This window comes from Neoarius graeffei, chromosome 25 (assembly GCF_027579695.1).
Source record: "Neoarius graeffei isolate fNeoGra1 chromosome 25, fNeoGra1.pri, whole genome shotgun sequence".
Taxonomy (NCBI): Eukaryota; Metazoa; Chordata; class Actinopteri; order Siluriformes; family Ariidae; genus Neoarius; species Neoarius graeffei.
This window is the reverse complement of record NC_083593.1, coordinates 19,309,976-19,322,556: the sequence shown is the minus strand read 5'-3', so window position 1 is coordinate 19,322,556 and position 12,581 is coordinate 19,309,976. Positions and strand designations below refer to the sequence as shown.

The following is a 12,581-nucleotide window of genomic DNA, read 5'->3' as shown; positions in this document are numbered from 1 at the left end:
GTGAACACAATATCTCCAAGGCGAATGAAAGGGATTTCACCAGGTCAAGATTACTGTGAGGTCAAATGTCCATCCCCAAATCACAACTTAAGGCGTGTAGTCTACCGGGCGGAGGCCTCCCCATCGACACCGTTGGCGTCGAGTTCTATCTAGTTTAGCTATGCCATACCTTTTTGTGCTGTATATGGTTGTGGTCACAACAGTACTCGTGACCATGGCACATTCCGATTTTTTTTTTTTTTAGAATTCCGTCCGCAATTCTGAAAGAGGGCGAGGAAACTCTAAGGCTTAGTGCAGAGAGGAGACGAGGGGATCAGGACACTTCGTCCGTCCAAAGCCTTTTTCATATGCACTATCGATTTATTTTATATTTCAGGTATTCTGGTGTTTGTGAACGAAAGCCCCGTGAGCGCACTGCTTCGCACCTAAAGATTTAACATGATCCAGCCGGCTTTAAAAATTAATAACTTGGCCAGGGGAGCTCGCAGCTAAGCCAGATTTGACAGGCACCTCCCTCTAAGCCTCCCCCTTCAAAAGAGCGCAGTCTCAGGACGGTAGGACTGTGCCTCGGCCCGGTATTCGTGAATGAAGCCCCCACGAGAGTGCTGCTTGGCGCCTAAAGATTTAACATGATCCAACCGGAAACACAGACATGCAAGCGAGCAGCCTGCAATGACGAGGGCGTTAACTCATCCCAGGGTCAGCAAGTGGTACGGGCTGACGTGGTCCCCCCCCTTTGTACGCTCTTTAGTGTCGAAGCGCACGTACTATGGCACTCATTTGCTTTACAAAAATGTGTTTTGCTTCGGTCAAATTCCACTGAGAATTCCTCCTTTTTTTCGAACAAACAAATACCCGAAATATAAAATAATCAGTAGTGCGTATGAAAAACGCTCTGGACAAAATGTTTTACCTGTTGGACAAAAAGGCATTAGATGAAATGACCTGTATTCATACTCAATGGTCGGTAGTAGCATCTTCAGAAAAGTCTGACTTTTTTTTTTTTAAATAATAGGAGTCAAAACCACACACATCTGTCTTCTCTTTGTGTCGAATCTTCGCTCGATTGTTCAAATCGTGGTAATACTGAGAAAATTCAGCATTGTTTACAGACACGCGTTCAGCGGCTGTCATCCTAGTTGCTTTGTATATCCACCATCATGGTGGACGCTCATGACGTAGCACATTTGATCACACTTTGATCGCAAGTCATCTACAACCCCGATTCCAAAAAAGTTGGGACAAAGTACAAATTGTAAATAAAAACGGCATGCAATTATGTGGAAGTTTCAAAATTCCATATTTTATTCAGAATAGAACATAGATGACATATCAAATGTTTAAACTGAGAAAATGTATCATTTAAAGAGAAAAATTAGATGATTTTAAATTTCATGACAACACCACATCTCAAAAAAGTTGGGACAAGGCCATGTTTCCCACTGTGAGACATCCCCTTTTCTCTTTACAACAGTCTGTAAACGTCTGGGGACTGAGGAGACAAGTTGCTCAAGTTTAGGGATAGGAATGTTAACCCATTCTTGTCTAATGTAGGATTCTAGTTGCTCAACTGTCTTAGGTCTTTTTTGTCGTATCTTCCGTTTTATGATGCGCCAAATGTTTCCTATGGGTGAAAGATCTGGACTGCAGGCTGGCCAGTTCAGTACCCGGACCCTTCTTCTACGCAGCCATGATGCTGTAATTGATGCAGTATGTGGTTTGGCATTGTCATGTTGGAAAATGCAAGGTCTTCCCTGAAAGAGACGTCGTCTGGATGGGAGCATATGTTGCTCTAGAACCTGGATATACCTTTCAGCATTGATGGTGTCTTTCCAGATGTGTAAGCTGCCCATGCCACACGCACTAATGCAACCCCATACCATCAGAGACGCAGGCTTCTGAACTGAGCGCTGATAACAACTTGGGTCGTTCTTCTCCTCTTTAGTCCAAATGACACGGCGTCCCTGATTTCCATAAAGAACTTCAAATTTTGATTCGTCTGACCACAGAACAGTTTTCCACTTTGCCACAGTCCATTTTAAATGAGCCTTGGCCCAGAGAAGACGTCTGCACTTCTGGATCATGTTTAGATACGGCTTCTTCTTTGAACTATAGAGTTTTAGCTGGCAACGGTGGATGGCACGGTGAATTGTGTTCACAGATAATGTTCTCTGGAAATATTCCTGAGCCCATTTTGTGATTTCCAATACAGAAGCATGCCTGTATGTGATGCAGTGCCATCTAAGGGCCCGAAGATCACGGGCACCCAGTATGGTTTTCCGGCCTTGACCCTTACGCACAGAGATTCTTCCAGATTCTCTGAATCTTTTGATGATATTATGCACTGTAGATGATGATATGTTCAAACCCTTTGCAATTTTACACTGTCGAACTCCTTTCTGATATTGCTCCACTATTTGTCGGCGCAGAATTAGGGGGATTGATGATCCTCTTCCCATCTTTACTTCTGAGAGCTGCTGCCACTCCAAGATGCTCTTTTTATACCCAGTCATGTTAATGACCTATTGCCAATTGACCTAATGAGTTGCAATTTGGTCCTCCAGCTGTTCCTTTTTTGTACCTTTAACTTTTCCAGCCTCTTATTGCCCCTGTCCCAACTTTTTTGAGATGTGTTGCTGTCATGAAATTTCAAATGAGCCAATATTTGGCATGAAATTTCAAAATATCTCACTTTCGACATTTGATATGTTGTCTATGTTCTATTGTGAATACAATATCAGTTTTTGAGATTTGTAAATTATTGCATTCCGTTTTTATTTACAATTTGTACTTTGTCCCAACTTTTTTGGAATCGGGGTTGTATAACAGAAGACCGAATCTGGAGAAAAACCCAGTGAGATACAGAAAAGATGACATGATTGCTGTCTTTATTGCTGTGCTACAAAAGAAGTCATTCCCTCCCCCAACTTTAGTTCTAGGAACGCCGTTAATGACTGTGTGGTGGTGGGTTTTTTTTTCTTTTTTTTCTTCTCCTTCTCTTCCTCCTTCTTGATGATGAATATCATGTCTCAGTATTTTATTCCTCTTATACTACAGCTCTTTGCCAATTTAGTTTTTTTTTTTTTTAAAGAATTTTTTTTCAGTCCATTCAGGGTGGGCCAAAAGTAGGTATACAGTTTTTTTTTGTTTTTTTTTTTTCTTTCTTTTCTTTCCTGTTTGGTTTGGCAAAGTCAATAAATATTCATTCAGCAAAATGGGATTCCTTCAGTTTGCTTTGACAGTATGGAGCCAGAATATCAGTCAAAAGTTTAGACACCCTCTAATGGCCCTTTTCCACTACCCTTTTTCAGCTCACTTCAGCTCACTTCAGCCCGACACGGCTCGCGTTTCGACTATCTAAGAACAGCACGACTCAGCTCGCTTCAGCCCTGCTCAGCCCCCAAAACTCGCACGGTTTTGGAGTGGGGCTGAAGCGAGCCAAACCGAGCTGAGTGAGGCTAGGGGCATGAGCAGACACTCCCCTGTGCACTGATTGGTGAGGAGGAGTGTCCACACGCCCCGCGAGCGCGCTGGGATCTGTAAACACCGTAAACCCGGAAGAAGACGAATTACGAGAATTATGAAGCCTTATGCACCTCGCCTCATCTATACGCTCTTGCCAGTATCTGTTAGCGTTGTCGGTGACAACAAGCCACAGCACCAAAACCAGCAACACTAACGACTCCATGTTTATTGTTTACTCTCCGTGTTGTGAGACTATCGCTTAAAAGGTCACTGATGTCACTGTTTGCGCCGCCTAACGACATCACCTGACGTCCACCCACTTTCGCTAACTCCACCCAATGTGTCCACCCACTTCCAGCCAGCACGGTTCAGCGCGGTTGTAGTCGAAATGCAACTCCAACAGCCCCGCTCAGCTCGACTCAGCCCAACTCAGCCGCGTTGGTAGTGGAAAAGCGGCATAATTCAATGTTTTTTCTTTTTTATTCATTGACACGTCATGTCTTAAAGTAATGATGGATGTCGTTTCTCTTTACTTAGTTTGGTTCTTGACATAATATAGATTACTGCAGTTGTAGAACAGGGTTATTTACTGTATTTTTATCATTTACTATTTGATCTCAAACGCATTAAGGCGGCAAGAAAGTGCACTAACTTTAGACGAGGCACACCTGTTAATTGAAAAGCGTTCCAGGTGACTACCTCATGAAGCTGGTTAAGATAATGCCAATAGTCTGCAAAGTGTCATCATGGTAAATGCTGGCTACTTTGAAGAAACTAAAATCTGAAACGTGTTTTGGTTACCACATAATTCCATATAATATATATATATTCCAAATGTTATTTCATAGTTTTGATGTCTTCAGTCTTGGTCTACAATGTAGAAAATGGTCAAAATACAGAAAAACCTATGAATGAGTAGGGGTGTACAAACTTTTGATCGGTATTTTGACATCACCTTCCCACAGCACTGACAGGCTGCCACATTCACCCGACCTTACACTTTTTATTTTACTACACCTCAAAAAAAAAAAAAAAAAGGTTTTTGAGAAGAGACCCTGCACAGTGGACAAATTGAAGTTCATCTCGCAAGCATTTATGGACCTTGATGCGAACCAGAATTTGTACGTTACTGTGCGCCAGTGTCGGGGACAGGTTCCAGGAGTGTTGCAACATTGACGGAACATTTCAAGCATCTAAGAGATCAAACATGACCGATCAGTGTTGTATACATGACTCAATATCTACTCAATCCCTGTAAAATAAAAGGCTGTAATGTTTAAAAACTGAATACGTACTTTTGACCCACCCTGTATTTATCCATATAACGTTAATGTTTTCGGAATGTCTGCGAAACAAATTAGTCATGTTCATCACCACATGTTCTAGTCTGTCTCAAAGTTAATAAGACAAGAAATGGTTTTTCAGGTTACTGAGAAACTCTGAATTCTCAGCGGTGAATAATTTCCTCGATCATTCATGCTGGAATGTCCTGCGAAGAGTAATGCACTTTAACACCTACTCAGGACAAAGTGCGAGTCCTTTTCGAACCAAAAGGAAGAAAGTGTAACTTGAGGTAAATTGTGTCACGTAGAGAACAGAAGCGGCATGAGTCAAGTCTTCGAAAGAAATGCACAGGCAGCGACTGGAATTGAGCTGTAGCTGGACACGTGCTGTTTGTCCTGGCTGATGGTTTTGAGTCAGGAAATGCCTTGTTTTGTTGTTTAACCCGTCACTCCTTTAATCAGAATGGAGTACTTTAATCACAGGCAGCGATAACAAGCACTTGATTTGAATTCATATCTTTGGACAAAAAGTTAACGCCTTCATCAGGAACAAAAATTCCTACCTACTTTTTTTTTTAAAATGGTATAAATAAAAATTGGTAGCAATTCAGTGTGGTCATGGAATCTTTTCTGAAAAATGGTCAATTAAATAAAAAGTATTCCATACATCAGTTTTGAAAAGCATCCTGCTGTTAAAGCTGCTGTAAGCAATTGTTGCAGATGAAACTAATAACATTAGAATTATCTCGTGAAGGAGTTTGTACAGCCTGCATGCAAAACCCCTTCCTCCAAACACATGCCATGGGGAAGAAAAGATGGAAGAACGTCACAAGCTAATGTTCAAAGCAGACGGCCTTTCAATTTCACAAAATTGTGAGATGAGGTTTTTTTGTTTTTTTTTTTGATATTGCCAAAATAAAAAAACGGGCTATTCTGTGGCTGGGAAGTTATTTAATTTGATGGGATTCTCTAGCAAATAATGTGCATGAAATCGCTCGCTTCGCGCAGTCAAGCAGACCGAGGAAGTCCGTGTGCGCACGCGCAGGTTTACCACCTTCTTTTGGGTTTTACGGCAGCTGGCATCCAGTCTTTTGTTACTGCCATCTACACAGTTCCATCATTCTGTCGCTAAACAAACAGCTGATCATGCTGAGGTGCTCGCTGACTGCCGATATTTATTAGTTTGGTCCTGCGTTTCCTTTCCTTCGCAACATAACGTCTTTTCTTCTCGCTTTCCGTTACTGTCGTCGGTCTTTCACGTTTCATTCACGTCCTCCATTTCCTCTCCTGTTTCAAACTTGTATCCCACAATGCCTTGTGTGAACGAGGAAAGCCCACCACGTGATGCATGATGTAGTATCTTGTATTGTGTCATGGTGAAGCAGGAAAAAATAGTGGAGAATTTAGGGCCACGTGGCCTTAAATTCATTAATCGTTCTATTTTAACTCTTTACCCCTTAATGACGACATATGACGACCCGGTGTATATCCCATAATGACGACATATGATGCCTTGCCTAAAACCTTGTCAAAACCTTGTCTTTAGACTTTTTTTCTTGTAAATGTGTTCTCAGGGTGAACAGTATATACAGTTAGGTCCATAAATATTTGGACAGAGACATTTTTCTATTTTTGGTTCTGTACATTACCACAATGAATTTTGAACAAAACAATTCAGATGCAGTTGAAGTTCAGACTTTCAGCTTTAATTCAGTGGGTTGAACAAAATGATTGCATAAAAATGTGAGGAACTAAAGCATTTTTTAAACACAATCCCTTCATTTCAGGGGCTCAAAAGTAATTGGACAGATTAAATAATTGTAAATAAAATGTTCATTTCTAATACTTGGTTGAAAACCTTTTGTTGGCAATGACTGCCTGAAGTCTTGAACTCATGGACATCACCAGACGCTGTGTTTCCTCCTTTTTAATGCTCTGCCAGGCCTTTACTGCAGCGGTTTTCAGTTGCTGTTTGTTTGTGGGCCTTTCTGTCTGAAGTTTAGTCTTTAACAAGTGAAATGCATGCTCAATTGGGTTGAGATCAGGTGACTGACTTGGCCATTCAAGAATATTCCACTTCTTTGCTTTAATAAACTCCTGGGTTGCTTTGGCTTTATATTTTGGGTCATTGTCCATCTGCATTATGAAACACCGACCAATCAGTTTGGCTGCATTTGGCTGGATTTGAGCACACAGTATGTCTCTGAATACCTCAGAATTCATCCGGCTGCTTCTGTCCTGTGTCACATCAGTAAACACTAGTGACCCAGTGCCACTGGCAGCCATGCATGCCCAAGCCATCACACTGCCTCCGCCGTGTTTTACAGATGATGTGGTATGCTTTGGATCATGAGCTGTACCACGCCTTCACCATACTTTTTTCTTTCCATCATTCTGGTAGAGGTTGATCTTGGTTTCATCTGTCCAAAGAATGTTCTTCCAGAACTGTGCTGGCTTTTTTAGATGTCTCTCATCTCATTATCTCTAGCCGCTTTATCCTTCTACAGGGTCGCAGGCAAGCTGGAGCCTATCCCAGCTGACTATGGGCGAAAGGTGGGGTACACCCTGGACAAGTCGCCAGGTCATCACAGGGCTGACACATAGACACAGACAACCATTCACACTCACATTCACACCTACAGTCAATTTAGAGTCACCAGTTAACCTAACCTGCATGTCTTTGGACTGTGGGGGAAACCGGAGCACCCGGAGGAAACCCACGCGGACACGGGGAGAACATGCAAACTCCGCACAGAAAGGCCCTCGCTGGCCCCGGGGCTCGAGCCCAGGACCTTCTTGCTGTGAGGCGACAGCGCTAATCACTACACCACCGTGCCGCCCCTTTTTTAGATGTGGTTTTTTTTTTTAAGCAAAGCCCAATCTAGCCTTTTTATTCTTGAGGCTTATGAGTGGCTTGCACCGTGCAGTGAACCCTCTGTATTTACTTTCAGGCAGTCTTCTCTTTATGGTAGATTTGGATATTGATACGCCTACCTCCTGGAGAGTGTTGTTCACTTGGTTGGCTGTTGTGAAGAGGTTTCTCTTCACCATGGAAATTATTCTGCGATCATCCACCACTGTTGTCTTCTGTGGGCGTCCAGGTCTTTTTGCATTGAGTTCACCAGTGCTTTCTTTCTTTCTCAGGATGTACCAAACTGTAGATTTTGCTACTCCTAATATTGTAGCAATTTCTCGGATGGGTTTTTTCTGCTTTCGCAGCTTAAGGATGGCTTGTTTCACCTGCATGGAGAGCTCCTTTGACCGCATGTTTTCTTCACAGCAAAATCTTCCAAATGCAAGCACCACACCTCAAATCAACTCCAGGCCTTTTATCTGCTTAATTGAGAATGACATAACGAAGGAATTGCCCACACCAGCCCATGAAATAGCCTTTGAGTCAGTTGTCCAATTACTTTTGGTCCCTTTAAAAACAGGGTGGCACATGTTAAGGAGCTGAAACTCCTAAACCCTTCATCCAATTTTAATGTGGATACCCTCAAATGAAAGCTGAAAGTCTGGACTTTATGTCCATGTCCATTATATAACTATAACTTGAATATGTTTCAGTAAACAGGTAAAAAAACAATTTGTGTCAGTGTCCAAATATATATATGGACCTAACTGTACATATACAAGGGTGGCTGTAGCAACTGCTTTAAGGGGTAAAGAGTTAAAAAAAAAACATTAATAAAATTGGAAGTCTGTGATTCGAATTCGGTCGCTTTCGGTCCACTAAACAAAAATAACTGGGTGTCTGGGAAAATCTTTTATGACCTAAAATTGAAAAATCTGAAAGGCAGTCTACCTTTTAAGTCTGCCCTCACTAATGTCTGGCAAGTTAAACAAATAATTGTTATCCAGAAGCAAAGCACACTTGCTGTGTGGGTGGGTTTATTATAAAGAGTTAAAGGTTTAAATTTAGCTCAAGCCCAGAATAATCACCCAGACAATTTTGGGTGTTTATTAAAGGCCATATCTGTATATAATGATACATTTAGATGGTTAAAGAAATTGCTTACAGCAGCTTTAATCAACAGCTAAACCTTAGAAAACGATACTTCTGTTAACATTAAAAGAAAAAAAATCTTTTTGGATCTGTTCTGGTATGTCTTGGACATACCGATGGTTCCAGTGGATTTTTGGTCCGTCTAACCGTATGTGTGTGTGTGGGGGGGTGTACAACTAATCCACCTTACTAATCCACTGTCAGTCTGACATTTTGATCATGCAGTGAGTGTACATTTTGATATTTTGTTCCAGATGGATTGTTGGGCTCAATCCAGCAGTGATGTACAACATGCTTTCCTCTGTAGAGGAAGTGAAGTATCGGCATGCTGTACGTTACTGCTGCGTGCCCCAGCAGCGATGTTCACACGCTTGTGTTTGGTTGGCGGAAATAATTGGCCTGCTCTGTAGGAGGGGAACATTTTAAGGCTTCTTTTTTTTTTTTGGACGCATCACATGCACATTACTGGACTGCTGATGTAATCTGAGCACAAATCACATCTTGTTTGTCACTGTTTTGCGTCACAAATAAGATGCTTTTAGTGTAGAGTATTTTTTAATTTAATGGCAGGCTGTTTAGAAGTCAAACTGCAGTGCAAAGGAAATGATTTACTTTATAAATGGCTTCCTAACACCCACCTAACACAAACTTACTGTCCCTGTGCACTGTAGGCTAATATGGGTCAAGATTTCCTTTTAGCAGCATTGTCAGGCTTGAATGGTGTAGACAAGGTAATCTTTGTCTCTTTCTCTCCTTATTTTTATTTTTTATTTTTGTGTGTAGGATTTGCAGCAGGTTATGGTATCTGGGCCTAATCTCAATGAGACCAGCATTGTATCAGGTGGCTACGGCGGCACAGCAGAAGGCATCATTCCTACTAGCTCTATCAAAGGTATCTCTATCTCTCTCTCTCTCTCTCTCTCTCTCTCTCTCTCTCTCTCTCTCTCTCTCTCTCTCTCTGTTGTTCTCAGTGCCTTGTTTTGTTTGTGGAGCCTTGGATTCGAAGCGAGTCTGTTTTCTGGACGTGCTGCTGCTCTGAACATGAATCATGTCTTACATTATGTGTTCCAAAATGCTTATTTTCCAGCTCATCAGCTAGCCCTGAAGGCATTCCAAGGCTGGATTTTCTCCAGAAGGTCCATCTATACTTCTCGCTTGCTCGCGCTCTCACTCTCACTTGATCTATATGTCAGTATCATAAATTACCAGGCAGGACTGTCCTTTATATAACTCACTTTACTAGTCATTCGTTAATTAAAGATTGGCCGGTGTATGCAAAGAACCGATCTGTCCCAGGAAATTATAGTGCACTATTTCGCACCTCATTTGAATAATTTTTTTCAGCAGAATTTTTTTTTTTTTAAATCATTTTTCACGAAAGTGCAAGTCACCGGGTTCTTAGAGCAGCATGTCTTTGTGTGGGTTCTACTGGCATTCTTATACCCCTGCTCATCAATGCATTAAGATTAGGGATGTAGCCAAATATGATTGTTATTCAGAATGAACAGACGGTGTGCTCTAAGTAGATTTTTGTCCTGTTTCATTTTGTTTGGTTCTCTCTCCTCAGTGCTCGAATCGTCCAACCGAAACATCCCATTCCAGATTTAGTCCCTCTTACAGCGGTCTCAAAGTTGAGCGGAATCAAAGGGTACGAGGCGGAATTGAAAAGGCTGAAGCCCTTCACCGTGAACCATAGGGCGAGAAAACTGGGTTTATCGGAGACAGTTTCAAGGCTGGATTTGGGGAGGAAACACCAAAATGGAGTCTGAAGTGACGGGAATCAATGCTAAAAATTTTAATAGACCTGCCAGATAGTAATGACTCGAAGAAGTTTGACAATATGAAACATTTTATATATTTTTGATGTTTACAAAATCAAGTAACAGTTAACTATATAATGTTTTGTATAGAGATCTTGTAGTCACGTGACCGGAAAGTACACAACCGCCATCGTGTCGGTCAAAAACACCGCTGAATACTGCTGCACTCGTGTACAGAATGGATCAATTTCAACCGACGGACTACACGGCTCATTTTTCTAATGAACAGATAACTAGATATATGTCTAAAATAAACGATCTACAGATTTGTGACCCTTATGGCTTTCCGGACGGAGTTTTCACGACCGGATTTTGAACTGCCAGCGGAATACCCGGACGTGTATGATTACCTCATCAACTTTCCCTCGCTGTTCAGTGGTGAAGCACTGCGTGCTTATAAATCTCTGGACAGTTATCTTTACAGAAATTCAGGATTTGTCAGCGACTCAGATGTGGCATCTTGTAAACAAGAAAATGATCCTCACTGGATGGGTAAGTTACTTAAGTATTGAGTATAGCACTGACCAGCCGATTATAGAATAAGGTAATTCCAAATCGTCCGTGTTGTTTACATGGATCTGGCGTTGGAGAGGTAGAGGCTTGGCAGTGGAGGTTTGAGTAGCTGTTTTCTGAGCTTAGTCAACAGGCCGGCTCTGCCTGTAGCCTCGCTTTTGCTTCGGCTCCCGGCGCCGCCTCCTTCCCTTTGCTTCCGATAACAATCCACGGAGACCCCGCTGGTCTCGCAATCTGGTCTCGTCCGGAATGTGTGGGTTTTTTTTTTTTTTCCCTCTCGCTCTCGTCCGGAATGTTGTGCATGCGATGGAAATCGCTACAAACCGTCATTTTCTTCTGGAAACCAATGTCCAGTAAGTCCATACAGTTGTAGTGGATATTGAAGTCCGGTACAGACGAACAACATGCAAAAATACACACAAAAAACATAAAAACCGTGCATAGGTAGGGAGAGCTTGTAGCCGCAGCCGTTGTAGTAGAATTGTATATAGTAGGGTTTTCCAGAAGAAAAGGTAGAAGTAGAAGGCAGAATATGGCGTTTGACCGACACGATGGCGTCTGTCACAATCTGGATCGGCTGTGACGTCACATCCAAGATCTCTATAGTCAGATTTCTTTTTGATTCATTATTCAATTTCTGAACAGTCGGAGTATTGATCGAATCCTAAAGCTTCTATAAGCGTGTCTGTAGTGATATCAGGTACTGAACTTGATTCAGGTTGTTTACATGTTCGATCTTCCCCTTTATCCTCTTCTTTGAAAGGAACCGCTCTGCTGCCTTTTGCACAAGTCTGTTCACTTCAGATGAATTCAAATTAGGGATATAAATAAAGCATGTGATCTCTCCTTTATATTAAGGAGGTTCAGAGTTCAAAAGATTTTTCAGATATTTTTGGAAAAAAAAAAGTCACAGTATTTTCATTTGGCATTGCACTATACAAGTTATAATAAGTGAATCTATATTCACCTGACAACGAGTGACAGTTCTTGCAACAGCAACTGTACAAAAACAAATGCGTATAAACTTGTATATATTTATAACTTTAACGATTACCGTTAACATTAACTGCATGACAGATGTCAAGTCTCAATATGTGACTCCCCTACCAGCATACGCTGCATTCCGTCGCAAGTCAAAATGTAAACGATGTCAATGCGCCAAGTGTGCCGAGTGGGCGGGTTTGACCCAAAATAGGCCGTATACAATAACAGGATAGCGATCGATATTTATAATGTAATATTTAGCCAACCAGCATTTATCCATGGACCCGTACACAGACGTATTTCACTCGGTAATCATAGTGATGGCTAAAATTACAGACTTGCGCGTGTTTCGAAGCCTTTTTGAAAACCAGGTATCTAACTTGTTAGTCGCCGTTTCTAGCCATGTGGTAGCGTGGCTCAATCACAGCACACGAAACATTGTCAACACCTTGTCAGCCAATCAGATTACAGCTTAGTTACAGCACACGGCAGCATAATGGCTGCCTCGGG

At 41.8% G+C, this 12,581-nt stretch overlaps 1 protein-coding gene across 3 annotated transcripts in view; it reads left to right on the top strand.

The window, feature by feature from the left end:
• Positions 1-12,581, top strand: part of arfip2b (ADP-ribosylation factor interacting protein 2b) — an 82,247-nt gene that overhangs the window by 17,001 nt on the left and 52,665 nt on the right. For all 3 annotated transcript variants that reach the window (XM_060909326.1, XM_060909325.1, XM_060909324.1), the window contains one exon: positions 9,538-9,646. In XM_060909326.1, the coding sequence (XP_060765309.1) occupies positions 9,538-9,646 (109 nt within the window). The remainder of the gene's footprint in view (positions 1-9,537; positions 9,647-12,581) is intronic.